Here is a 27,382-nt window from a genome sequence, read left to right as displayed (position 1 = left end):
CAAGGGCAATATAAAGTAGCTTCATTAATTCTTTCCCACTATGAAAGAAAAAATATCTAGGGATGTGTTACTTCTTAAGGACACAGGCACAGATTATATGTTTATATTGAGATGAAATAAGGAAAACATGACATCACAGATGGTGAGTGATTTCAATGTTTTTACTCTCAATTTCTATAAACCACAGTAAACATAACCTTGGTTATTATAGCACAATATTAGATGTGATAATGTTAATAATTCTCAATAAACTGAGACCAAATCTGTTTTTTTCCAAATATATTGTTCTTTTTTTTAATTGTTTCAACTATATGAATATATAATTTTAACTTCAATGAAGTTTGAAATAAATTCCAAAAAACTTTTGTATAAATAACGTAACAGACAACAATAATATAAAAGCTCTTTTATTCATCGCTATATATGATAAAATGAGTAAATACAATTATTAATTATTAAAGTTGATTTAGTCTGTATTTTGAATATTTTGGATGTTTATATTAAATTAAAGTATTCTTTATAGACCTCTTAAAATTATTTTTATGAGTTAATTATCCAAAGAAGAATTTAAAAATTCACAGGTATCCCTCAATTTTGTTGATCATATTAAAACCAAGTCCTTGGTCTACTTGCATTTTTTTTCTTCTTTAAAATATAAATGGTGGTACTTAAAATAATACTAACAACTACCACAGATCCAACCACTGACAACATCAAGGTAGAAATGTTAACTCCAGGGTTTGGTTGGCTTTCATCAGGACCAGGATCTTCTTGGGGGATAAACAAAGCTACATATGCAATGTTGGATACTTTTGATATCAAATTGCTTTTGTCTACACTTTGAATGGCAATGAATATGTGGGTTGCATTTTCTTCTGAGATGTTTCCTGGTTTAAATGCAAAGGTTTTCTTGGAGTTGGCCTCTTTTGGTAACAGGTTGGTAGTATTAACTTGAAGCGCATCATCAAAATTGTCTCTTAGATCCATAATACTTCTACTTATTCTTATGATATACTGTTGAACTAAGAAAAAAAGTTATGCATGTTGTAGGATCTAGAGTATACCATTTTAAATTCCTTTTTATTTATTCTTTTAAAAATGACTAATCATGCAAAGAGATGCTTATATTTACATCATTATTTACCTTTTGATAGCTGTTAAATTCTGACTTTTACAACTTTGCCAAATGCTAACTTTTTTTTTTTTTTTTTTTTTTTTGGTGAGAAAAGTTTGGACCAGGTTAACATGTGTCATTTGATTAAGTCAAAGAATCAGATTATAAAACTAATTCTTTGTTAAGTCATCAATTAAAAACTTCCCCACTCCTCCACCTTTATACCTTCAATTTTGCAATGAGTACCTTTCATTTATAACCATAAAACATTCATCCTTACCTTTTCCAACATCAAAATTATCTCCTGGTGCTGTCCATGTTAGATTGATCTGATTCCCCTCAGATGCGGCATCAAGGTCTGTGATTTGACTTGGTGGGAACTGGTCAGGCAAAGAAAGCTGTGGAACTTGGGATACCACAAATGCACCTTCAGATACTGTTCTGCTGAAACTCTCCAAAAATGTTTGAGTATCCTCATCATTTTCAGGACTTGGTAGATTCTCTTCAATTTTACCTGTGTTAAAAATTTTCTGGTTTTTAAGGAACAGAACAGTACTAGTACTTTTAAAACTCAACAAATGAAATTCTTCACTGGTCTTTTACTTTTTCTTCATATACATGTCACATTTTACTAAGTTTGGTGACAAAATTAAAGGTCAAGAAAGAAAAAAGTGTTGTGAAACTGTAACCCAGAAGTATTATATAAAGTTTATAAAAATCATTTGCTCAGTATTGTTTTTAATGATTTCTAGAATATTCCTACACCTGATGTTTTTAGATATGTAACATCTAATTGATCAGATATTCTTCTCTTGACTACTACAGATTACCCCTTTACTATCCTATGTCACATAAATTATATAGCTAACTTGGTAATTCAAATACTGCCTATGCATAGGTGATACTGTTCTTCAAAAGTTATGAGATTCATTGACTTTGTTTTTGTGCATTTAAAAATCTTTGGTAAGGGAATTCTATCTTTAGCATCCTGACCAGGATATTGCAGGATACAATCAAATAATGAATTGTTTTGTAATTAAGGGTACTTAGAATGGAAATAATGTTACATAATTCAATAACTTCCCTTTTACAGTCACATAATAATTCTACATATTTATTGAGTATAATATAATGTTTTAACACATGTATACATTGTGTAATTGTCAAGTAAGGGTAATTATATAGCCATCACCTTTTATCATTTTTTGTAATTGTGAGAACAGTTAGCACTATTAATTTCTTTTTCTTGCCTAGTTGCTTTGGCTAGGACTATTGGTACTGTCAAATAGAACTGGTAAGAGTGGCATTCCTGTAATATTTTCTGATCTTATAGAATAAACTTTTAGATTTTCAACATTGAGTATAATGTTAACTTTAGGTTTTTCATATGTGGGCTTTTTATGTTGAGCTACTTTTTTTCTAGTTTGTTGAATTTTTATCATGAAAGACTTAAATTTTGTCAAATTCTTTTTCTACATCAATTGAAATAATCATTGTTTTATGCTGATAATGTGGTATACTATACTAATTGATTTTTATTGGACTATACGTGCCCTCAAAAAATAAATCCCACAAGGTCATGGCATATAATCTTTAAAATATACTACTAAATTTTGTTTTCTGATATTTTGTTGGGGACTTTTGTTTCAGTATTCATAAGGAGTTGCAATGACTGAATGTTTGTCTCCAGAATTCATATTCTGCAATCCTAGCCCTTTTGGTGGTAATATTAGGTGGTGGAGCCTTTGGGAGGTGATTAAGTAATGAGGGTAGAGTCTTCATAAATGGAATTTGTGTCCTTATAAAGGAGGTTGAGAGAGTCCTTACTCTTTCTGTTTTGTCGGGTTATAGCTAGGATTCAGATATAAACCACGAAGTGGGCTTTCACCAGACATTAAATTACTTGTGCCTTAATCTTGGACTTCCAAGACTCTGGAACTATGAGAAAAAAATATTCTTTTGTATATAAACTACCCAGTTTAGATTATTTTTATGATAGTAGCTCAAATGGATTAAGATAGGTATACAGTATGCAATGTTTTTTCTTGTAATATTTTTGGCTTTGATATCAGTGCTGGCTTTATAGGATGAATTTGGAAGTAATTGCTCCTTTTCAATTTTGCGGGGGAAAAGTTGAGCATTGTTGTTAGTTCTTTAAATGTTTTGTGGAATTCACCTGTGAAGCTATCAGGTTCAGGGCTTTTCTTTGTTGGGATTCATTCTTCTTACTAGTTAGAGGTCTATTCTGATTTTGTATTTCTGTTCATTATAGTCTTGGTAGAGTTTGTGTATCTAGGAATTTCTCATTTTATCTAAGTCATTTAATGTGATTATTTACATTTTTTTAATACTTTCTTCTAGTTCTTTGTGTTCTGTAGAATTGGTAATAATGTTCTCACTTTCATTTCTAATATTTGATTTTAGTAATTTATCTCTTTTTTTTAGTTTATCAAGATAAAATTTCATCATATTTGTTAACCTTTTCAAAGAACTCTGATTTTATCGATTTTCTCCATTTTTCTATTTTATTTTTGTCTATTCTGATCTGTATTATTATTTTTCTGTATTATATCTCAGCCAAATTTGAATTGTTTGTTTGTCTTTTTCCTAATTCACGAAGTAGAAATGTTAGGCTGTTGACTTGAAATATTTATTCTTTTTTAATGTAAGTATTTAGAGTTGTAAGTTTCCCTCTTAGTTCTGAATGTATGTGCACTTAAGAATTGTTTTTTTTCTTGTTCAGTAGATTGTTCTATATAGATCTATCAGATTTTGTTGATTTATTGTGTTGTTAAATTCCTATTTTTCGAAGGTAGGTGGGACTGTGACCACCGACAGAACAGGCCCAGTGACCACCGACAGAACAGGCCCAGTGGCCCGCAGAGGGTCAGAGCTCCCAACCACGCCTGCAAGGTAGGCGGACCTGCGACCCACCGGCAGAACAGGCCCAGCAACCCGCGGAGGGGCAGAGCCGCCCCCCGCGCCTGCAAGGTAGGCGGACCTGTGACCCACCGGCAGAACAGGCCCAGCGGCCTGTGGAGGGGCAGAGCTGTCCCCCACCCCCGCGCCTGCAAGGTAGGCGGAACTGTGACCACCAACAGAACAGGCCAGACTTGCAACTGACAGACAAAACAGGCCCAGCGACCCACGGAGGGGCAGAGCCACCGCCCGCGCCTGCAAGGTAGGTGGACCTGCGACCCACCGGCTGTACAGTCCCAGCGGCCTTCAGAGGGTCAGAGCCACTGCTCGCACCTGCAAAGTAGGCGGAACTGTGACCACCAACAGGACAGGCCCAGCGGCCCTCAGAGGGGCAGAGCCGCTGCCCGCGCCTGCAAGGTAGGCAGACCAGCTACTGACCAGCAGAACAGGCCCAGTAGCCTGCCAGTGTGGTAGGCACATTGCCCAAATTGGAGGAGGAGCAGAGCCGCCACCCGCACCTGCGCGGGAGACTTTGCAACTATACAAGAGCAATACAAATATATAGGGGGAAAATTCAATAACACAACAGTTTCACCAAGCAGAAAGAAACGCGAACAGTATGAAGAGACAAGGAAAGAAAGGACCACAAGCAATGCAGGTCAACTCAACGTTAGAAGAGGTAATATCTGCAGCAGATGGAATGTCAGATAAAGAATTCAGGATATACATGCTCCAGATGATCTGGAGTCTCAAGGAAGACATTAGACAGCAAAATCAGACAATGAAAGATCACTTCACAATGAATTACATAAACAAATCCAGGAAGCAAAAGAACAACTATACAGGGAGATAGAGGTTATAAAAAACAAACAAACAGAAATCCTAGAAATGCAGGAAGCAATAAACCAACTAAAGAACTCAATTGAGAATACTACCAGCAGAGTAGAACACTTAGAAGATAGAACATCAGACAATGAAGACAAAGTATTTCAACTTGAAAAGAACATAGACAGCTCAGCAAGACTGTTAAGAAACCATGAGCAGAACATCCAAGAAATATGGGATAACATAAAGAGACCAAACTTAAGAGTCATTTGGATACAGGGAGGTATAGAGCTCCAAACCAAAGGAATGAGCAATCTATTCAATGAAATAATATGAGAAAACTTCCCAGACTTGAAGAATGAGACAGAATCCCAAATCCTAGAAGCCTACAGGACGCCGAATGTGCAAAATCATAAGAGATCCACACCTAGACACATTATAATGAAGATGCCCAATATACAGAATAAGGAGAGAATTTTAAAAGCTACAAGAGAAAGGATTACATTTAGAGGCAAACCAATCAGTATAACAGCTGATCTCTCAACACAGACTCTGAAAGCTAGAAGATCCTGGAATAACATATTTCAAACACTGAAAGAAAATGGGTTCCAACCAAGAAATGTGTATCCAGCAAAATTAAGCTTCAGGATGGAAGATGAAATTAAAACCTTCCATGATAAACAAAAGTTAAAAGAATTTGCAGTTAGAAAACCATCTCTCCAAAAACCATCTCTGCAAAACATTACAGGAAGAGGAAATGGAAAATAACAATGAAAACCAACAGTGGGAGGTAGGACAGTAAAGGGGGGAAAATTATCAAAGAGGAAAACAAACCATGTTTAGTAACATAAATAAACAAATATGGCTGGAAGAACAACTCATATCTCAATAATAACCCTAAATGTTAATGGCTTAAACTCACCAATTAAGAGACACAGGCTAGCAGAATGGATCACAAAACATGACTCAACAATATGCTGCCTACAAGAGACGAATTTGATAGGAAAAGACATACATGGACTGAAGGTGAAAGATTGGGAAAAATCATATCACTCATATGGACTTCGGAAACAAGCAGGAGTGTCCATACTCATATCAAATAAAATAGATTTTAAGCCAAAGTTAATCAAAAGGGATAAAGAGGGACACTACATACTGCTCAAGGGAACCATACACCAACAAGACATAACAATCATAAATATATATGCCCCAAACAACGGTGCAGCTATGTTCATCAAACAAACTCTTCTCAAGTTCAAGAGTCTAATAGACCACCATACAATAATCATGGGAGACTTCAACACACCTCTCTCACCACTGGACAGATCTTTCAAACAAAAGTTGAATAAGGAAACTATAGAACTCAATAACACAATTAATAACCTAGACTTAATTGACATATATAGAATATACCACCCAACATCAAGCAGTTACACTTTTTTCTCAGCAGCACATGGATCCTTCTCAAAAATAGATCATATATTATGTCACAGGGCAACTCTTAGACAATATAAAGGAGTAGAGATAATTCCATGCATCTTATCTGATCATAATGGAATGAAACTGAAAATCAACGATAAAAGAAGGAAGGAAAAATCATGCATCACTTGGAGAATGAACAATAGGTTACTGAATGATCATGGGCTATAGAAGACATCAAGGAGGAAATTAAAAAATTCTTAGAGATAAATGAAAACACAGACACAACATATCAGAATCTATGGGACACATTGAAAGCAGTTCTAAGAGGAAAATTCATTGCTTGGAGTTCATTCCTTAAAAAAAGGAAAAACCAACAAATAAATGATCTCATACTTCATCTCAAAATCCTAGAAAAAGAAGAGCAAAACAACAGCCAAAGAAATAGAAGGCAAGAAATAATTAAAATCAGAGCTGAAATTAATGAAATTGAAACAAAAGAAACAATTGAAAAAATTGATAAAACTAAAAGTTGGTTCTTTGAAAAAATAAATACGATCAACAGATCCTTAGCCATGTTAACGAAGAGAAGAAGAGAGAGAACTCAAATTACTAGCATACAGGATGAAAAAGGCAATATCACAACAGACACTTCAGAAATACAGAAGATAATCAGAAATTATTTTGAATCCTTATACTCCAATAAAATAGAAGATAGTGAAGGCATCGATAAATTTCTTAAGTCGATAGGAAAGGTAGCAGAATACAACAATTAATAATTGGGCATTATGTAAAATTGTAGATGTATAACCGACGTGATTCTGCAATCTGCATTTGGGGTAAAATTGGGAGTTTATAACCCACTTCAATCTAATGTGTGAAATATGATATGTCAAGAGCTTTGTAATGTTGTGAACAACCAATAAAAAAAATAAAAAAATAAAAAAAAAATTTCTTAAGTCATATGATCTGCCCAGATTGAGTCAGGAGGATATAGACAACCTAAACAGACCAAAATCAATTGAGGAAATAGAAGAAACCATCAAAAGACTACCAACTAAGGAAAGCCCAGGACCGGATGGGTATACAGCAGAGTTTTACAAAACCTTTAAAGAGGAACTAATACCAATACTTTTCAAGCTATTTCAGGAAATAGAAAAAGAGGGATAACTTCCAAATTCATTCTATGAGGCCAACATCACCCTGATTCCTAAACCAGACAAAGACACTTCAAAGAAAGAAAACTACAGACCAATATCTCTAATGAACATAGATGCAAAAATCCTCAATAAAACTCTGGCGAATCGGATACAAAAACATATCAAAAAAATTGTGCACCATGATCAAGTAGGATTCATCCCTGGGATGCAAGGCTGGTTCAATATACAGAAATCAATAAATGTTATTCACCACATCAATAGACTTAAAAATAAGAACCATATGATCATCTCGATAGATGCGGAAAAAGCATTCGACAAAGTACAGCATCCCTTTATGTTCAAAACTCTCGAAAAACTAGGGATAACAGGAACATACCTCAACACTGTAAAAGCAATCTATGCTAAGCCTCAGGCTAGCATCATTCTGAATGGAGAAAAATTGAAGCCATTCCCTCTAAAATCTGGAACAAGACAGGGATGCCCTCTCTCACCACTTCTGTTCAACATAGTTCTCGAAACACTGGCCAGAGCAATTAGACAGACGAAAGAAATTAAAGGCATAAAAATAGGAAAATAAGAACTTAAATTATCACTATTTTCAGGTGACATGATTCTATACCTAGCAGACCCAAAAGGGTCTACAAAGAAACTCTTAGAGCTAATAAATGAATTCAGCAAAGTGGCAGGATATAAAATCAACACGCATAAATCAAAAGCATTCCTGTATATCAGCGACAAATCCTCTGAAATGTAAATGAGGACAACCACTCCATTCACAATATCCTAAAAAAAAAAAAAAATAAAATACTTGGGAATCAACCTAACAAAAGAGGTGAAATACTTATACAATGAAAACTACAGAACCCTAAAGAGAGAGATTGAAGAAGATCTTAGAAGATGGAAAAATATACCCTGTTCATGGATAGGCAGAACTAACATCATCAAAATGGCGATATTACCAAAAGTTCTCTATAGGTTTAATGCAGTGCCAATCAAAATCCCAACAGAATTTCTTGTAGAAATAGAGAAAGCAATCATGAAATTCATATGGAAAAATAAAAGACCCAGAATAGCAAAAACAATGCTAAGCAGGAAGTGTGAATCAGGTGGTATATCGATACCAGACTTCAAACTATACTACAGAGCAATAGTAACAAAAACAGCATGGTACTGGTACCAAAACAGGCGGGTGGACCAATGGTACAGAATAGAGGACACAGTAACCAACCCACAATACTACAACTTTCTTATATTTGATAAAGGGGGTAAAAGCATGCAATGGAGGAAGGATAGCATCTTCAACAAATGGTGCTGGGAAAACTGGAAATCTATATGCAAGAAAATGAAACTGAATCCCTTTCTCTCGCCATGCACAAAAGTTAACTCAAAGTGGATCAAGGAGCTTGATATCAAATCAGAGACACGGCATCTGATAGAAGAAAAAGTTGGCTATGACCTACATACTGTGGGGTCGGGCTCTAAATTCCTCAATAGGACACCCATAGCACAAGAGTTAATATCTAGAATCAACAAATGGGACTTACTCAAACTAAAAAGTTTTTTTTCAGCAAAAGAAACAATAAGAGAGGTAAATAGGGAGCCTACATCCTGGGAACAAATCTTTACTCCTCACACTTTAGATAGAGCCCTAATATCCAGAGTATACAAAGAACTCAAAAAATTAGACAATATGATAACAAATAACCCAATCAACAAATGGGCTAAGGACCTGAACAGACACTTCTCAGAGGAGGACCTACAATCAATCACAAGTACATGAAAAAATGCTCACCATCTCTAGCAGTCAGAGAAATGCAAATCAAAACCACCCTAAGATACCATCTCACTCCAGTAAGATTGGCAGCCATTCTGAAGTTCAACAACAACAAGTGCTGGCGAGGATGTGGGGAAAAGGGTACACTTGTACATTGTTGGTGGGACTGCAAATTGGTGCTGCCAAGTTGGAAAGCAGTATGGAGATTTCTTGAAAAGCTACGAATGCAACCACCATTTGACCAAGCTATTCCCCTTCTGGGTCTATTCCCTAAAGACCTAAAAAGGGCATGCTACAGGGACACTGCTACATTGATGTTCATAGCAGCACAATTCACAATAGCAAGACTGTGGAAGCAACCTAGATGCCCTTCAATAGACGAATGGATAAAAAAAATGTGGCATTTATACACAATGGAGTATTACTCTGCATTTAAAAATGACAAAATCATAGAATTTGGAGGGAAATGGATGGCATTAGAGCAGATTATGCTAAGTGAAGCTAGCCAATCCCTAAGAAACAAATGCCAAATATCTTCTTTGATATAAGGAGAGTAACTAAGAACAGAGTAGGGAGGAAGAGCATGAGAAGAAGATTAACATTAAACAGGGATGAGAGGTGGGAGGGAAAGGGAGAGAGAAGGGAAATTGCATGGAAATGGAAGGAGACCCTCAGGGTTATACAATGTTACACACAAGAGGAAGTGAGGGGAAAGGGAAAAATAATACAAGGGGGAGAAATGAATTACAGTACAGGGGGTAGAGAGAGAAGAGGGGAGTGGAGGGGAGGGGAGGGGTGATAGTAGAGAATAGGAAAGGCAGCAGAATACAATAGACACGAGAATGGCAATATGTAAATCAGTGAAAGTGTAACTGATGTGATTCTGCAATCTGTATACGGGGTAAAAATGGGAGTTCATAACCCACTTGAATCAAAGTGTGAAATATGATATATCAAGAACTATGTAATGTTTTGAACAACCAACAATAAAAAAAGAAAAAAAAGTAAATAAATTCCTATTTTTCATTATTTATATTTTCTCTGCGTGTTCTCTCATTATTGAAGTCTCAATAATTGAAGTCTCAAATTATCATTGATGAACCTTCTGATTTAGTATTAAATTCTTTCAAGTTTGTATTCATAATTTGACGGTATATTACTAGGTGGATATATGTTTATAATGGCTATATCATTTGCTGTGTTAAATGAACCTTTTATTAATATATAATGCCTTTCTTTATCTCTTATAAACTTTTTAAATGTAAAAATCTATTTTTTCTGATATTAATATAGCATTCCAGTTCTTTTGATTATTAGTTTCATGTAGTATCTTTTTTTAATATGTATTTTTTAGCTTTAGGTGGACACAGTATCTTTATTTTATTTTTATGTGGTACTGAGGATCAAACCCAGTGCCTCATGCATGCTAGGTGAGAGCACTCTACCACTGAGCCAAAACCCCAGCCCTGGGGTATCTTTTTATACTTTTTCACTTTCAAGCTATTTTTGTCCTTGGATCAAAAGTAAATCTCTTATAGCCTTTATATAGTTGGATTTAAAACAATCTATTCTGCTATTATCTGTCTTGTGTGTGTGTGTGTGTGTCTGTGTGTATGTGTATGTGTGTAGGGGGGGTGTTGCTAAGGATCAAAACCCAGATCTTGTATATGCTAGGCAAGCACTCTATAACTAAGCTACATCACAATTCTTATCTTTGTCTTTTGATGACAGAATTTAGTCTATTTGTATTTAAGGTAATTACTAATAAGTAGGACCTTACGTTTGCTATATTTATATTTGTGTTCTATATGCCTTATAGCTTTTTTGGACTCTAATTTCCTATATTACTGACTTCTTTTTGTGTTTAGTTGATTTTTTTGTAGTAAAACATTTTATTTCTTTCTTATTTTCTTTTATGTTTATATTACAGCCTTTTTGTTGTAACATAGACTATATTTAAAATCTAAATTAATATCATTCTAATTTGAAATCATACCAGCTTAACTGCAAAGGGATATAAAACCCCTGCTCTTATACGGTTCTGTACACATCGCCTCTCAAGTACTGGTTTTATAAATTGTATTGCCTTGTGTGTCCAAAAACATGGACAAATAATTGTTTTTACTCATTAGTTTCTTAAATCATGTTGAAAATAAAAAATGTTGTAGAAACCAAAAATACAACAAAAGTAGCTTTGATAATTTCTCATGTATTTTCCTTTTTCAGAGATTTTATTTCTTAATTTGGCTTGAGAATATTTCATGATTTTTTCATTTTGAACTGAGAGATTCTGTTTAATATTTTTTTGCAGGGCAGATCCAGTGATAATTAACTACCTTAACTTTTGTTTATTCGAGAAAATCAACTTTCTCTTATTTTTGAAGGATAGCTTTGTTGGATTCAGGATTTCAGTTGACAGTTTTCTTCTTTCAGCCTTCAGATATTCTCCCTGCCCTGTTCTATCTACTTCTTTTCTTCTGAGACTATTACTATGTACATATTGATCCACATGAGTTCTTCCACAGATCCTTTCAGCCCTTTTCACTTTTCTGCAACTTTTTCTTTCTGTTCCTCAGATAAAATAGTTTTAATTTTATTAACTTCAAGTTCTCTGTTTTTTCATTCTTCCCACTTAAATCTTTAGAATCTGTGTAATAAATTTTTAATTTCAGTTATAATTGTCAGCTCTAGAATTTATTTTTGGGTCCTATTTATATTTTTAACTATTGATATTTCCATTGTGTTCACATTTTTTTCCTTGACTGTGCACATCTTCCTTTAGTTCTTTAAGCATCTTTTTAAAAGGTTGTTTCAAAGTCTTTGTCTAATCAATCTACACCTGGTCTTCCTCAGGGACATTCCTTATCAATTTATTTTTTTTGGATGGGCCATAATTTCCTGTTTCATTATATACATTGTGATTTTTGTTGTTGGAAACTAGACATTTGAATATTATATGTGATAAGCCTGGAAATCAGTTCACCCTTTTTCAGAGTTTTCTGTTTTAAAGAAATAATCATAGAGTTCCTTTATGACATAAATGAGCTTGAGGTGTAAACTTAAGGATTCTCTGTTCTTTTGTGAGCCTATGTTTTTCCTTAGACATGCATGGTGACTTTCTAAATTACCTACATATGTGGTTGCATTTGAATGTCATAATCTTTAAGTGTTGGGATCACAAATGTGGTAATAGGGAAAAATGACAGAGAAAAAAATAATCTGTGTCTTTAAGTCCCTTGAAAACTGCTTCAACTGGAGGGGCTGCTTCTGTTTCTATTCTCCATAATTGGAAAGAACATTTAGCTACTAGTGAGGGTAAGGTTTTATTGCCCACCTTGACTCATTCAACCACCCCTGGAGTATGGGCCGTATGCCATGGAACTAGAAGGAAAGAGTAATTTCTATGAGAATAAGAGCTGAAATTAACCTCAGTTTCCTGCAAAGTATAATTGAAATCTTCCCCTGGAAGCTGAAAGCATTCAAATAAATTCTAGAGTTCCATACTCATTATATTAGACAAATTATGCCAGTACAAGTATTCTCTAGGTAGAGATATGGATTTCTGGCACTGCCTACTCTGCTGTCTTCCCTGATAGCAATTCATCAAGAATGTATACTTTTTTCAAATTTTTCTTTTTCACTGTGTGCATTATAGTTACACATAATGGTGGGATGGATTTGTGTTACATATTCATACATGCACTTAGTATAACAATATAATTTGGCTGATATCATTCCCTCGTGTTTCCCTTTTTCCTTCCTTCGTCCTTTTACTCTACTCTACTGATCTCCCTTTCATTTAAGAATATATTCTCTTTTTTTGATACTGGGGTTTGAACTCTGGGGCATTCAACCACTAAGCCACATCTCCAGTTCTATTTTGTATTTTATTTAGAGACAGGGTCTTACTGAGTTGCTTAGTGCCTCACTTTTGCTGAGACTGGCTTTGAACTTGCGATCCTCCTGCCTCAGCCTCCTGAGCTACCTGTAATTCACAGGTGTGTGCTACTGTGGGCGACTAAGAATGTATTCTTAATCCTCATCACTACGTGAAACCATACTTTTTTCCTTTTAATTTAATAAATTGTTTTCTTATTAACATTTCTTTTTAGCATATGTAATCTGAGGGATAAATTTTGCTACATGGCTTGTTTCCTTTGTTGATCTTTGTAAGGTGCTCCAAATTAATATAATAACATCTGACATTTACTGAATGCCTACTAGACACCAGATACTATGCTATGTCTTAGATTAATTTGGAGGCAAATCTCAATATGACTGAGATCATCAGTACAGAAATATGAGAAGTTATATAGTTGGCTCTTTAATTTTTCAGGTTCCATGTTGGAAGATTAAACAAATGATGGATCAAAATTATGTTTTAAAAAATATTTATGTTTGACCCTTGTACTGAATATGTACAGACTTTTTCTTATCATTATTCCCTAAGTAACACAGTATATCAATTATTTACATGGCATTTAAATGGTATTAAGTATTATAAGTAATCTAGAAATAATTTAAAGTGTGCAGAAATATGTGTATGTGTTACAAATACTATAACATTGAAATAAGAGACTTAAACATCCATGAAGTTTGGTATCCATGATGGGTCATAGAACAAATCCTCCATGGATACTTAGAAATAACTTTACTTTGAGTTATAAAATCGTTAAAGCTTTAATCATATCATCCCATAAATATTATTCAAACCAGCACTGGATTTCTGAGGTAATGAATTACTCACCATTGACTACCCAGCCTGAGAGACATGCAGCAGTATTCAGTGGGTGTTTTAAGCTTCTCATGGCAGTATTTGTTCCTCCATAAGCCTGTACTTTTAAGCTATATATTCCATTTTCTTCATAAGCTGTGAAGTACCTGGAGTATACCCCATCATCCTTGTAAGTATCAGCACCTTATTATAGAAAGAAGGAAGAAGTTATTATTAAAAAAAGAGAAATTTATTATTTTCTAAGCCAAGCATATAGGGCTACCATCTCCAAAATAGAGAATATTTCCATTATGCTTTGGTAGAGCATAATATCTTGTGTTGATAGTTTTGAAGAATTATGAAATATATAGATTTGTGGGTATATTTCATATTATTTGTGGCATTATAAATTCATGTTATTTAATATATATATATATATATATATATACAATACATACCTCACATGTATATGATGAGTACCTCATACATATGTGCATGTATATATGATAAATACCTCTGGCCCTTAACATTGAGATTATCCTATTATCCTTCTTATTGTTTTCCTAGCTAAATGGCCTAATTTGAGCTTCATATAAACATTAATTATGCCATCTCTTGTTCAATTCAAAAGGCCTTACTAAAGATGTATCTTTGGTTAGTGTTGAATTCTTATCCTCATCAACTACCAAGTATCTATTTAGACTTAGCCTCCACTTTATTTTTTTTTAATCCATAGTTCTTACTTTCTTGATTCATTAGCTCTTTCATCTGTCAGTGGAAAAATCCCATTTACTTTTAGAATGAACATCTAGGGGACTCAAGAATACTGTGTTATAAGTATACTTCTAGATTATTACCAGCATTGGAGTTCTTCATTAAATTCCCAATTCATTTTTCCAGGAGTTTTTATACTCTAACTCAGAGATCCTGAAGTGGTATCCTTAGTCCAGGAGCATCTGCTTTTCTCTGGATTGTTTTTAGAAATGCATGCTTTCTTCCAGCTATGGGAATTACTCTTCTCTCCTTTTCCTCCCAAGGGCCTGGGTTAATCCCATCTGACTGCTTAGCTTCATCCTCCTTGGCCAGACTCTTTTGATGATGTTCCCCCTAAGAAGCAAATGTGTATACTGATTCTATCCTTGCTCTCCTGAAAGAGACCTTCTTAACTAGTGATAGACAATTGGCTTTCTAGTGACAAACAATAAAGATGACAATAAATAACATTTATTGAGTGGTTAGCATTCGCAAGACACTTGCACTTTGTAGGTTTTACCTTATAGAATTTCCTGCTGGTTCTGCTATTCCTCCATTCTTTGGGTACCTGTCTTTCTGCCCCAGGCTACCACAGAGCCCCTTACTATATCCTGGGTTATAACAATATAAACTTATTCATAAAAGTCTGTGAATCACTTGCACCATTGTCCAAAAGTTCCAAAACTTGTGTTTTTCCACTCTTTGATTCAATGATCGCAGTCACACTGGCTCCAATAATGGGGAGATACCCTTGGAGAACTTGTGCATAAATGATCATCGGGCTGGGGAAACTGTTTGTGTCTTTGTTCATTTTAGCATTCACTATGATTGGGGGCACAGAAGAATTTGCTGCCTGAGAGGTTACTGTCATTGTTAGTGTTTCTGGGTTTGCTTTGGCCCAAAGACTGTAAGTCCAAATGCCCACCTAAAATTTTCATGGAAATATAATAAGTTTCTGTTGGCAAACCATTTTCTGTGTTTCCATTATGCAATTTGAAAAAAAAATCTTGTAAGAGAAACCAAACAGACTTTTGAGGGATTTCATGATATCCCATGATAAGAACTAAGGCAATTCATTTATAGAATCTTGATTAATGTCATGAATAGTGTCTACACCTGGTGAAATTTCTGGTTGGAAATATCTAGTTTGAAAGGTGGTCTATATTTAGGTCTTTATTCTTTGGCTTGAACTTATACATTGCATTCTTTTTTTTTTCTTCCTTTTTTTTATTGATTGTTCAAAACATTACAGAGCTCATGAGTAATCTTTTTTTTAAAAAAATGTTTTAGTTGTATATGGACACAATATCTTTATTTATTTATTTTTTATGTGGTTCTGAGGAACGAACCCAGTGCCTCACACGTGTTAGGCAAGCGCTCTACTGCTGAGCCACAACCCCAGCCTTATGCATTGCATTTTAATCGGAGTTAATTAGGAAGGAAATTTTAGCAATGTGTATGCCATGTTCAAAAGATCTCTTACATTTACTCTTCAAAACTTTTTTTAAGGTAACTTATATTTTATGCCCTCCCCCCCCACTTTTTTCTTCTTACTCCTACTTAAGTTCTTTTTTTTCCCCCTCCTTCCATAAAATTCTTAGGATCACACATAGATGGAAATAACATTCTGTTTTACCATAATTTTGAACATGATATCATTATTGGCACACAGACATTTAAAAATTACATTTATAGCATTAAAGAATTTGTTTTTATGTTCTGAAAATTTTTTGAAAGAAATATAGAAGCTGATTGCTTACCCATGCATTTCCTGGAATACTGAGATAGGCCATTTTGGAATGACTGTCCACTATGAAACTTCTCATCAGTGTTCCATTAGAATCCCAGAGAGAAATAGTAGGAGGCTGATTATCCAATGTGATGAAAAAGAATGAGTCTTTTCCCACTGTGCTATCAATTACTAGAGAGCCATTCATCCAGGGATTGTTGTTCAGTGCTAATCCCTTACTTTCAAGCTGTTTAAATATATTTTAAAAAATTAATGATTGCAGAATAGAATATTATATTCTTTTTAAGATGGTTCTTACTTTTTGGCTTGAGAGCAAACTTACATATTACATACAACCATAGATTCATGATCTTTCTAAAGCTGATTGGGATGTGAGAATTGTCAGAAAGCACAGAAATATGGGGTCTGAGTAAAGAATAGAATGCATTGAAAGTCTTAGAGGAGAGACTGGGTTATGCAGTTGGAAGTATAGCCCTATTATTATTTCATAGTTGTCATGGCAAATACCCACCCAAGGCTTTAGCATTTAAGGATGGTGTAAAAATAGAACATAATTAACTGTAGGGGCTGTACTTGTGTGTGTTTGCACCAACCATTGTTTGTATGTCTTCATGACCTAAAAGAAAATATAGAGCCTGGAGATGTGGCTCAAGTGGTAGTGCACTTGCCCAGCGTGTGTGAGGCACTGTGTTCGATTCTTGGCACCACATAAAAATAAAATCGAGATATTTAAAAAAATAAAATACATATTGGTGAATAGAGTAATTATTATTTTATTTTTTTGGTACTGGGGATTGGACCCAGGGCACTTAACCACTGATCCACATCCCCAGCCCTTTGTTATTGTTTATTTTGAGTCAGGGTCTTGCTAACAGGTTAGGGGCTTGCTAAATTGCTGAGGATGACTTTGAACTTGAGATCTTCCTACTTCAGTATACTGAGCTGCTGGTATTATAGGTGTGCACCACTGCACCCAGCTGGATAGAATATTTAAGTAGAGATAGTCAGGGGGACCTCAACACAAAAAGGAATATTAGCATATAACTAAGACAATTTCACCATGGTTTTTTCTCCATGTGAGAGTTTAATTTTTTTTCACAGACAATAGAGTGAGTAGTCCCTGAGTTAAAAATATGTCCAGGAAGAGAACAAACAAATAGGGCAAGCTGATGTCTATGAAAGTTGGAATCCTGAGAGGAAAGAAAATGAGATGGAATTTCTCTGAGAGGAGCTTTGAAGAAAAAGTTTTTAGAAACTTTACAGATAATCCTTAGTCAGAAAATTCAACTTTATGACCAAGAGGATGTTTCCTAGAATGGTGTCATTTCAGGAACAGTGGGAAGTACCACTTCTATTCCAATTTAGTCCTAAACCCACCTTGACTCCATTTCTGAAGGAAGTAAGAGAATTCTACCATTCAAACATCAATGATTTGATTAAAATCTCAGTCTTCTATTAAGCCCTTGAGTGGACAAAATATTATCAAGTTAAATATGAATGTGAATACCTTTTAGGCTTTTATCAGAAATTACTAATAAAGGAAGAACTCTGGCTCTCTAGTAGTACTTAGGGAAGATAACCCAGTGGAGTGTGGAGTGCAGCTTTCCTTCCATATATCACCTACCATCATTCAAGTACAAGTTCTCACCAAATTATATGTTATCATCATTCTTTAGTTAGACCAGTTGAAAAGCTCAGAATGACCTGTATTCTCCTTCAGTTTTACCTCTCTTGACAGCCAGGTACATCTCTTTTTTTTTTTAAGAGAGAATTTTTTAATATTTATTTTTTAGTTTTTAGGCAGACACAGCATCTTTGTTTGTATGTGGTGCTGAGGATCGAACCTGGGCTGCACGCATGCCAGGCGAGCGCGCTACCACTTGAGCCACATCCCCAGCCCGCAGGTACATCTCTAAACCAATTTGTAGAACAGGTTTCAGCTAAATTTACAGACATATTTTCAAATCAATCTGTGCCTATTCAAAGTCTGCATCCCAGGATATCTGCTCTTCATTGTTGAGAGGAAGAAAATAGGTTTATTAATATAGGCTGTAATTTGACTAACTAAAAGATGGGATACATTAGTTTTGATATAAAGTGATATGATATAGACTTGGTAAGAGTAAATATGGCAAGAAATTGATTTTTGTAAAACATTTTTGAAGGAAACAATCTTTGTTGACATTTGTACACATCATGTACATGAACAAAGAAGAGTCAAGGTTAATCAAAGATTTTGAGTCTAAGTAACAACAGTAATACTATTGAGATCCAGATGTTGGGAAAAGTAATTGAATTCAGAAGAAGGGATAAAATAAAAAGCCAGTTGGACTGCTAGAAGAAAATATAGGGTTAATACTCCAACATATTGTGCAGGTACTTACTTCCAAAATAAGACTCCTGGAGCTCAAGAAATAAAACCAAAAATAAATAAGTGGGATGACATTAACTTTAAAAGCTCTATATAGCAAGGGGAATGATTAAAAGCATGAAGAGAAAGCCTACAGAACGTGAGCAAAATCTTTGACAGCTACTCCTTTGACAGGGGATTAATATTCAGAATACTTAAAGAACTCAAAAAACTTAATACTAAGAAACCAGATAACCTAATCAATAAATGGGCAAAAGAACTAAACAGGTATTTCTCAAAAGAAGAAATACAAATGACCAACAAACATATGTAAACATGTTCAACTTCCCTAACAATCAGGGAAATGCAAATCAAAACTTCATTGAGATTTCATCTCATTCCAGTCAAAATCATAATTATCAAGAATACAAATACTGTAAGTACTGGAGAGGATGTTGGGGAAAAGGTACACATTCATATAATGTTGGTGGGACTGCAAATTTGTACCTCTCTGGAAAGCAGTATTGAGATTCCTTAAAAAACTAGTAATGGCACCACCATATTATCCAGCTAACCCATCCCTTGGTATTTATCCAAAAGAACTAAAAGAGTATAGTATAGTGATATAATCACATCAATATTTATAGCAGTGCACCACATAATAGCAAAGTTATGCAACCAGCTCAGGTTCTTCAATAGATGAATGGATTAAATATTTTATATATATATATACACACACACAATGAAGTTTTACTCAGCCGTAAAGAAGAATGAAATTATTATATTTTCTGGTAAATATATGGAACTGGAGAATATTGTGCTAAATATGGCAATAAATTGATTTTTGTAAAACATTTTGAAGGAAATAATCTTTGTTGACATTTGTACACATCATGTACATGAATAAAGAAGAGTCAGGATTACTCACAGATTTTGAGTCTAAGTAACAATAGTAATACTATTCACACTCAGAAAATCAAGAGTCAAATGTTTTCTCTCAAATGTGGAAGCTAGAGCAAAGTAAGGGAAAAATCATCAGAAGACATAAGAATAGAGGGAAGACCAGTGGAGTGGAAGGAGGCTAGAAGTGGGAGGGAAGGAAATTATGCTATGTGTATGTATAAATACACTATAGTGAATTCTACCTTTATGTATATCTATAAAGCACCAATTAAAAATAAATAGATTAATAAACATAAGAAAGACAAGTAGAAGAGTAGAGGAAGGGGAATAAGGGTAGGAAGAAAGAGAGGGAAAGAGGAAGTTTGGGGACTGAAATGGAACAAATTAAATTTCATACATGTATGATTATGTCAAAATAAACTCAACTAGATATAACTATAATGCACTAACAAAAGCATAAAAAACAACAAAAAATCCAATTGGAAAAATGTTTGAAGAGTCAAAAGAAAGAACTATGATCCTAGATAAGTAATGATTATTGACTCATTCCTGCTTAATTTATTTTTCAAGAGATATTCTCTCCATTTCCAACCTAAATTGTTGAGTTCAGTTTTATGACTTTGAATCTATTTCACAATTGGCAAGGGATGGGGTTGGTGGAAGACTTGGAAGTAGGAGATTTTCTAGCAAATTCTTAGAATAATGGATATGATATCTTTGTAAAAAGTCTAACTTTAGGAATGAAAATTTGGCATTGTTAGGTTTTGATGTTATTTCTTAAACTAAACATTCTGAGAAAGAAACCCTATATATCTGTCAGTACTGTTTATTCACAGATGTTCTTTAAATTTATATATTCTTACTTTATTAGAATAAATGGACTAGAAATTCACAATCTTCTCACTTTTTATTGTTCCGAAAGTTTAAAAGTTTATAACGAATCCCCAGGAATTTTGCATAGAGACATCATATGGTTTTACATTCCAAATGAGGAACTGAGACACTGAGAGCTTAAGAGATATTTTGTGGTCTCTGAATTCATATTATACCTTACTGCTGTTAATTTGATTCTCTGAAATTCTAGGGTTTGCATGAATGCTGAAATATAGAAGATAATTCCTGAATTACCTCTCCAGAAAAATGGAAATTAAAGACAACATTTACAAAAAAAATAGTAAAACAATTTTATGAAATTGTTTATTAACTGGTAAATAATATCTATCTTTATCATTTAACCAGTTTCAGACATGCTTTTCTTGTGTAACTTGATTTTTTCTTTCAATGCATTTACCATTGTCTTTATATGTATAAACCCATTTTATCACACAATTGGATAGTGTTGTAGTTTTTAAAAATTTCAATATTGAAGTTTTGATTTTAAGTAAAAATTTACTATGATACAAATATAAAACTCAAAACATAACTATCAAAAAAATTTTTTTGTTTATGTCTAAGCATAAGGATAAAAGCCCAAGGAGTTGAAACTCTGACCTGAAGAGACTGCTGGGAGATATCTGTATTTCCTAATCCAGAGTCCTGAAAGAATCAATGAGATTGTTGCTCTGGGCTTCATCTGAGGCAAAACAATGACTTCCTCCTAAAATGCAAAGGCATTAACCAAGTCAACTGTCTCAAAAATAACTATTTATCTCATTTTAGTGCTAAATAAGGTAACAGTATAAACAAAATCACAGTTTTGTAAATATTATTAAAATAGACTGAAATAGATACGCGCAAAGATTAACTCAGTGTTATTTCAGAAATACCATTAAGTTAAGTTAAGCTGCCTTAGTACCTCGCTTATCTGGAAAGTTTAGCTAGCTAACATGCATCAAATAACCACAGAAAGTGATCTTATTATGTTATCTATGTGATTAAAAACTAAAAATTCTGTTATTATATGGAACTCTGAGCACTATGAAAACAGAAAGAAGCTGTAGGGCAGAAGCTAAAGAGAAGTTGTTGTGTTGTAAGGTTATATTTATGCCTTTTAATCAAAGGACTAGAATATATAGGTCATATTTTACCTGTTATTATGCTCATCTCCATTAATATTGTGTCAGCAGATGGTCCTAATGCAATAGAATGAATGATGACCCCACTTTGTTTCACTTTGTCTATGCAATTCCTTGCATTTTTGTCCTCTCCAGCAGTCACCAGTATTATTTCAGATCCATCTAATTGATGGTATTTTTCTCTAATTACCTAAAAACATAATTCAGGTCATTAATTATCAGTTGGCCCAGTTCAAATGAACTGATGAGGAATTAGAAAAAAATAATTTAGAGGAAATAAAACTATGTAGAATAGGTAAGATAAACTTTATTTTGAAATAACAGAATCTGTAATCAATAAACCTTGGGGAAACTTAAATACAACTTTTATTTTTGTTTTCCTGCTGCAGGGAATGTTCACTTAAATAAAGTTATAAGAAGCAGGCCTGTGGAAATCTTCCTATGTTAAATGTTAGTGATGACTCAGACTGTGAAATTCAGGTCAACCAGACACCAAAACCATAATTAGGTAAGTGGCATTGACTGTGTTTCTACTTTCTTTGACTCGATTAAACTGTAAAAAGCTTTTTATTGTATAAAGTCAGTCACATATACAATTACATAGAGAATTTACTTTAACATAAAAAAGTTGGGGCTAGGGATGTGGCTCAAGTGGTAGTGTGCTCTTCTGGCATACACGGGGCGCTGGGTTCAATCCTCAGCACCACATAAAAAATAAAATAAAGATGTTGTGTCCACTGAAAACTAAAAAGTAAATATTAAAAAATTCTCTCTCTCTTTTTTAAAAAGTCAATATGTAATGTTTTAGGCAAAAATATAAGTAATTCAGTAATTCCAAATTTTAAACCCCTTGTCATGCTGATAAATACATAATACAGAAACTTCTGAGCATCTTGAATTTAGGTACTTGTTATGGAATTTTTGTTTTGCCTCCAAAGTTATTAGCACAAAGCTATATGCATAGGTGGTGGTCTAAGAGTATACAAGTTATACTTATTGAGTTATGTAGTTGAATAGACCATGAATTGAACTCTTTTCCTACATAAAACTACAAATACAAACTGATTGACAACTCAAAGTTCTGAATACTAGACACTTACAAGAGTAGATAAAGAACTTAGCCCAGAAAATCAACAATATTTCTTGTTCTATGGGGGCTTTAATTGATAGTGGTTTCTAGGAGCACCATTTTAAGAAAGCAAGACCTTAGTGAGGAAAAAAATGCCATGGTGAATTAATAGTGACTTATTAGGTTTGGAAGGGAAGAATGGAATTATGTATAAAATTGCAGAAGAGGGTTTAAAATGTTGGCATTCTTTATATAGCTAGAATTGAGGGAACAATGTGAATACCTTCATGACATTTTTTTTGCTTATATTAAGACAAGGAATGGCTTGTGTATATGGAAATATATGGAAAATATGCTCTGACATGTACTAAAGCCAGACTTTGAAATAGGGAAGTTTACACACATTTACAGCATTTACATAACATTTCCATCATACTCCTACTATGGATTTGAGTGCAAAATGAAGATCCAGAGATGAAGTAAAGGTCTCTGTTCTTTACCTGTCTTTTGTAGTAGTTATTCACTGAGCTCTTATAATGTGTCAGTCACTGTGCTGGGGATACAGTAAGAGCTACATGGTTCCTGAATTCATGAAGAGAATTTAATTTAATTTAATAACGCTGGGTTTTATGTCAGAGACTGAGAAGATATAGAAATGAATATCAAAAGCACAACAAATATTTATGGCCTAGTATTCTATGGTTCAAGATAAATAACAAAATATACAGCAACCATTTGCTGAACATTTGCTATGCATTAATGTGTTTTTTACATTATGTAATTTAATAAAATCCAAGGTATTTTCCTACTGTTACTCTTGCTTACTATGATCCTCCAGAGTACTTTTCCTAAACCAGGGAATTTGGAATCATCTTCCTAGAACATAAATTGATCACAACTCTTTAATGCTTAAAACTCTCCAACAACTTTCTGTTGTACTTAAATTTTTTTTTGAAAGAAGTAGCCCTTGTCTCTCTCTTCAATAACATTTAATATCCCCTCATTTACCAAACTTTAGCTCCACACTTTTAATCATTTCTGTTAGTAATTCAGCTTTTTGCCATATTTTTTCCCCTAGGATTTTGCATTCTCCTTTCTGCCTGAACTATTGGCTTCTTCCTATCCTTCAAGTCTTAGCTTAAATATAACTCTTCAAAAAGGGATTTAGTGGTCTTTATATTAAAGTGGCACTGCTACTTCTTTCCCTGATATTTATCATACCATCCTGTTTAATTCCTTCACAACACTGTAATTTGTAATTTTATTTTTCCAATTTGCTTATCTATTCATGATTTGTCCCCACTGAAATAGTATGGTCTTCCAGAGCAGAGAACTTGTATCCTAGTGTCTTTTATAGTACTTGATATGGCACATAACAGGTAGATAATGAACAGGTTGAATAAATTAAAACATGAGCAGTATTATATGAAAGCTTTTATTATCCCTTTTTATTAAGAGATAATTGAGAAAGCAGTATGGGAGATTCCTTGAAAAACTTGGAATGGAACCACCATTTAACCCAGCTATCCCACTCCTCGGTTTATACCCAAAGAATTTAAAAACAGCATGCTACAGGGACACAGCCATAACAATGTTTATAGCAGCACAATTCACAATAATAAATTGTGGAAGCAACCCAGATGCCCTTCCGTAGACGAATGGATAGGGAAACTTTGGTATATATACACAATGGAACATTACTTAGCATTAAAAGTGAATAAAATCGTGGCATTTGCAAGTAAATGGATGGAGTTGGAGAATATAATGCTAAGTGAAAGAAGCCAATCCCCAAACCCCAAAGGCCGAATGTTTTCTGTGATATGAGGATGCTGACTCATAATGGCCATGGGGTTGGGGAGCATGGGAGGAATGGAGGAACTTTAGGTAGGGCAAAGGAGCTAGAGGGGAAAGGAGGGAGAAAGGGGATAGGAATGATGGTGGAATGAGTTAGACATCATTATCCTAAGTACATGTATGAAGGCATGAATGGTGTGAAAATACTTTGTGTACAATCAGTGACTTGAAAAATTGTGCTTTATGTGCAATATGAAATGAATTACATTCTGCCATCATGTATAACAAATTAGAATAAATAATTAATTTAATAAAAAATAAATTAAATTTTTAAAAAAGTGACAATTGAGGACCAGAAGGTGAAGAATTGCACTTAATTCAATTAGAATTTAAACCTAGCATTTCATGTTGGAAACATACACTAGAATGTCATGCAATTCAGAAAAGGGTATGAGATTCTGTAGGGGTAGGAGTAGCAGACAAAGCTACAAGAAGGAGAGAAGATTTTGAAGAACTGGTAGAATTATAACATGCAAAGACAGGAAAGAAAAAAACATTTTGGCAGAGAAATTTCATGGGGCAGCTAGCACTTGGTGGGCTTGGAGCACAATATGTGCAGTAAAATTTTGGAGCATAGAGCAGAAGGGAAGAACTGAGAAGAAGGCTGGGAAGGTAAAAGAAGCTGGAAGGCTCCGAATAACATCAGGCAGACAAATTCAGATTTAATTTTATAGACTGAGGGGACAGAGAGGATTTCTAAGAAGGAAAATGACACTGATATTGATTATAAGTATAAGATGACCATTTGGATAAAAGTGAGATTCATAATAGCAGCTATTAAACATCATATATTACTTGAGAGTATAGCATTACAGTTCTAAATATGTAAATGTATCGTTTCATTTAACCTTCATAATAATCCTATATTGTGGACATTCTTGGGCCAAAGTGTTGTTATACAAGGTAATTTGTTTGTTGCCCTAAAAATTGGTGACTTTTGCTGCCTTAGAACATTAATTTAACAACCATTTATTTAGCACTGATTTTTCCATGATAACAAGACAGAAAAAATCCACAAAGTGAATTTTTATCCATTTATTCACCCAACAATTTATTCATTGAGTAAATGATTCATTTAAAAATTATTTGAGTTTATTTCTATGGGCTTAGTGCTGTGCTTTTAATTATGTTAAAAACAGCAGAAAGTATGTGCAGTAGCAATTAACAGAAGTCAGAAGTTTCCTTACAAATTAAAGAAGTCTAACTATTTTTGAGAGAGAATTTTCACCTGAAATGCAGCTTCAATTCCAGAGCAGATGGAAATTCCTCCTGAAGCTTCTGTAGGTAAGCTCTCTAAGAGCTTTCCTCTTTCATTGTTGCTTATTATTTGAACTAGCTGACTTTTGATTTGGGCAGTGATATCATACTCAACTATTCCTACCCAGGATCCATTTTTAATGGTTTGAAGAAGGAAATATTTGGCTGCTTGATTCATTCGATTTAGCCCGTTAAAATCCTAAAAAAATAAACCACAGGAAAAAGAACCAAATAGTTTTGACTAAAGTATAATAACAGATCACACAAAATATGTTGATAAGACTTTTCTATAAATAGTAACTGGTCTTATTAAAGGAAGCAATTATAATTTTTTACAATTAATAAAATAGAAAAACAGTGTTATATATATTACAGAACATGTGTAGTTATCAAGGAGCTCATCTCTCTTTAACTAGAGATGATTCTTGGTCACTAAGCAACCAAATTAGTTATGGGGAGAGATGAGGAATGGATTGAAATTGGGGACTGATAATGCATATTGTAGAGACTCTATTATTACTCCTTAAAGTCTCTGTGCCTGCTGGTTCAAGATAAAAACTGCCCTAGAGCTCACAGAATCAATTCATGCTGTGGTGGATGGACCTCAGTCAGAGACTAGAGTCTTTCAATCAGCTGGGCACTAGATTACTAGACTCCAAAGGCAAAACTTATCAGAGATTCAAATGAATCCTGAGAGACTCAGTTCTTGCCTCTGGAAAAAAAATATGTATATATACATATGGATGTATATATATTTGACTTTCAAACATACCTTCCCTATTTGGTGAAGAATGTATTTTTGATCTTTAGCATTCTCTATTCTGCCTCAAATATGCCATCCTACTGGGTACTTCATCATATTGCATCTGTTTGTTTGTAATCCATTCATTTCAACAATTATTTATTGATTATCCATATGTGATAAAGTCTGCTCTAAGGCAATAAGGATGCAAAGATGATTCAGTAAAAGTTTTGATATCACATGAAGCTCCCAATGTATTAGGGAAAGGCATTTAATCTATTCTGGGGAATGAGGATAAAAAGATAAATAAGACATGAATCCAAGTCCTGGAGAAGTTCCCAGTCTGTTATGGTTTAGATATGAAGTATCCCCCCAAAGGTCATGTATGAGACAGTGCAAGAATTTTCAGAGGTGAAATGATTGATTTATTGAGAGCCTTATCCTAATCAGTGCATTAATCACAGATATGGATTAATTGAGCAGTAACTATAGGCAGGTAGATATGGCTAGAGGAGGTAGGTCACTGGGGGTGTAACTTTGGGTTTATATTTTGTCCCTAGTGAGCAGAGCTCCCTCTCCCTGTTGCCATGTGATGAGCTGCTCTCCTCCACTGTGCCCTTCTGTCATGGTATTCTGCCTGACCTCTGGCCCACAGTCATGGAACCAGCTATCTATGGACTAAACTTCTGTACCATGAATCCCAGATAAACTTTTCCTCAGCCAATTGTTCTTGTTAGGTCTTTTGGTCAAAGCCATGAAAATAA

At 34.2% G+C, this 27,382-nt stretch overlaps 1 protein-coding gene and 1 long non-coding RNA gene across 4 annotated transcripts in view; one reads left to right on the top strand and one right to left on the bottom strand.

Moving 5' to 3' along the window:
* Positions 1-27,382, top strand: part of LOC144368108 (uncharacterized) — a 138,973-nt gene that overhangs the window by 22,332 nt on the left and 89,259 nt on the right. For 2 of the 3 annotated variants that reach the window (XR_013427883.1, XR_013427882.1), the window contains exon 2: positions 22,086-22,204. This is a non-coding gene — a long non-coding RNA (uncharacterized LOC144368108). Of the gene's footprint in view, positions 1-18,241; positions 18,333-22,085; positions 22,205-27,382 lie in introns of those variants that run through there. The other variant, XR_013427884.1, reaches the window with a different exon arrangement.
* The window catches only part of LOC101963091 (calcium-activated chloride channel regulator 4), a 41,271-nt gene continuing 14,422 nt past the window's right edge, over positions 534-27,382 (bottom strand). Inside the window, 9 exon segments of the mRNA XM_078026650.1 lie at positions 534-1,022; positions 1,395-1,628; positions 13,959-14,129; positions 15,336-15,603; positions 16,439-16,654; positions 21,173-21,207; positions 21,210-21,278; positions 21,709-21,886; positions 25,848-26,075. Of these exon segments, the coding sequence (XP_077882776.1) occupies positions 607-1,022; positions 1,395-1,628; positions 13,959-14,129; positions 15,336-15,603; positions 16,439-16,654; positions 21,173-21,207; positions 21,210-21,278; positions 21,709-21,886; positions 25,848-26,075 (1,815 nt within the window). The 3' untranslated portion in view covers positions 534-606.

This window comes from Ictidomys tridecemlineatus, chromosome 11 (assembly GCF_052094955.1).
Source record: "Ictidomys tridecemlineatus isolate mIctTri1 chromosome 11, mIctTri1.hap1, whole genome shotgun sequence".
Taxonomy (NCBI): domain Eukaryota; kingdom Metazoa; phylum Chordata; class Mammalia; order Rodentia; family Sciuridae; genus Ictidomys; species Ictidomys tridecemlineatus.
Note: the sequence above shows the minus strand (reverse complement) of the source record. Positions and strands in the feature narration are given on the sequence as shown.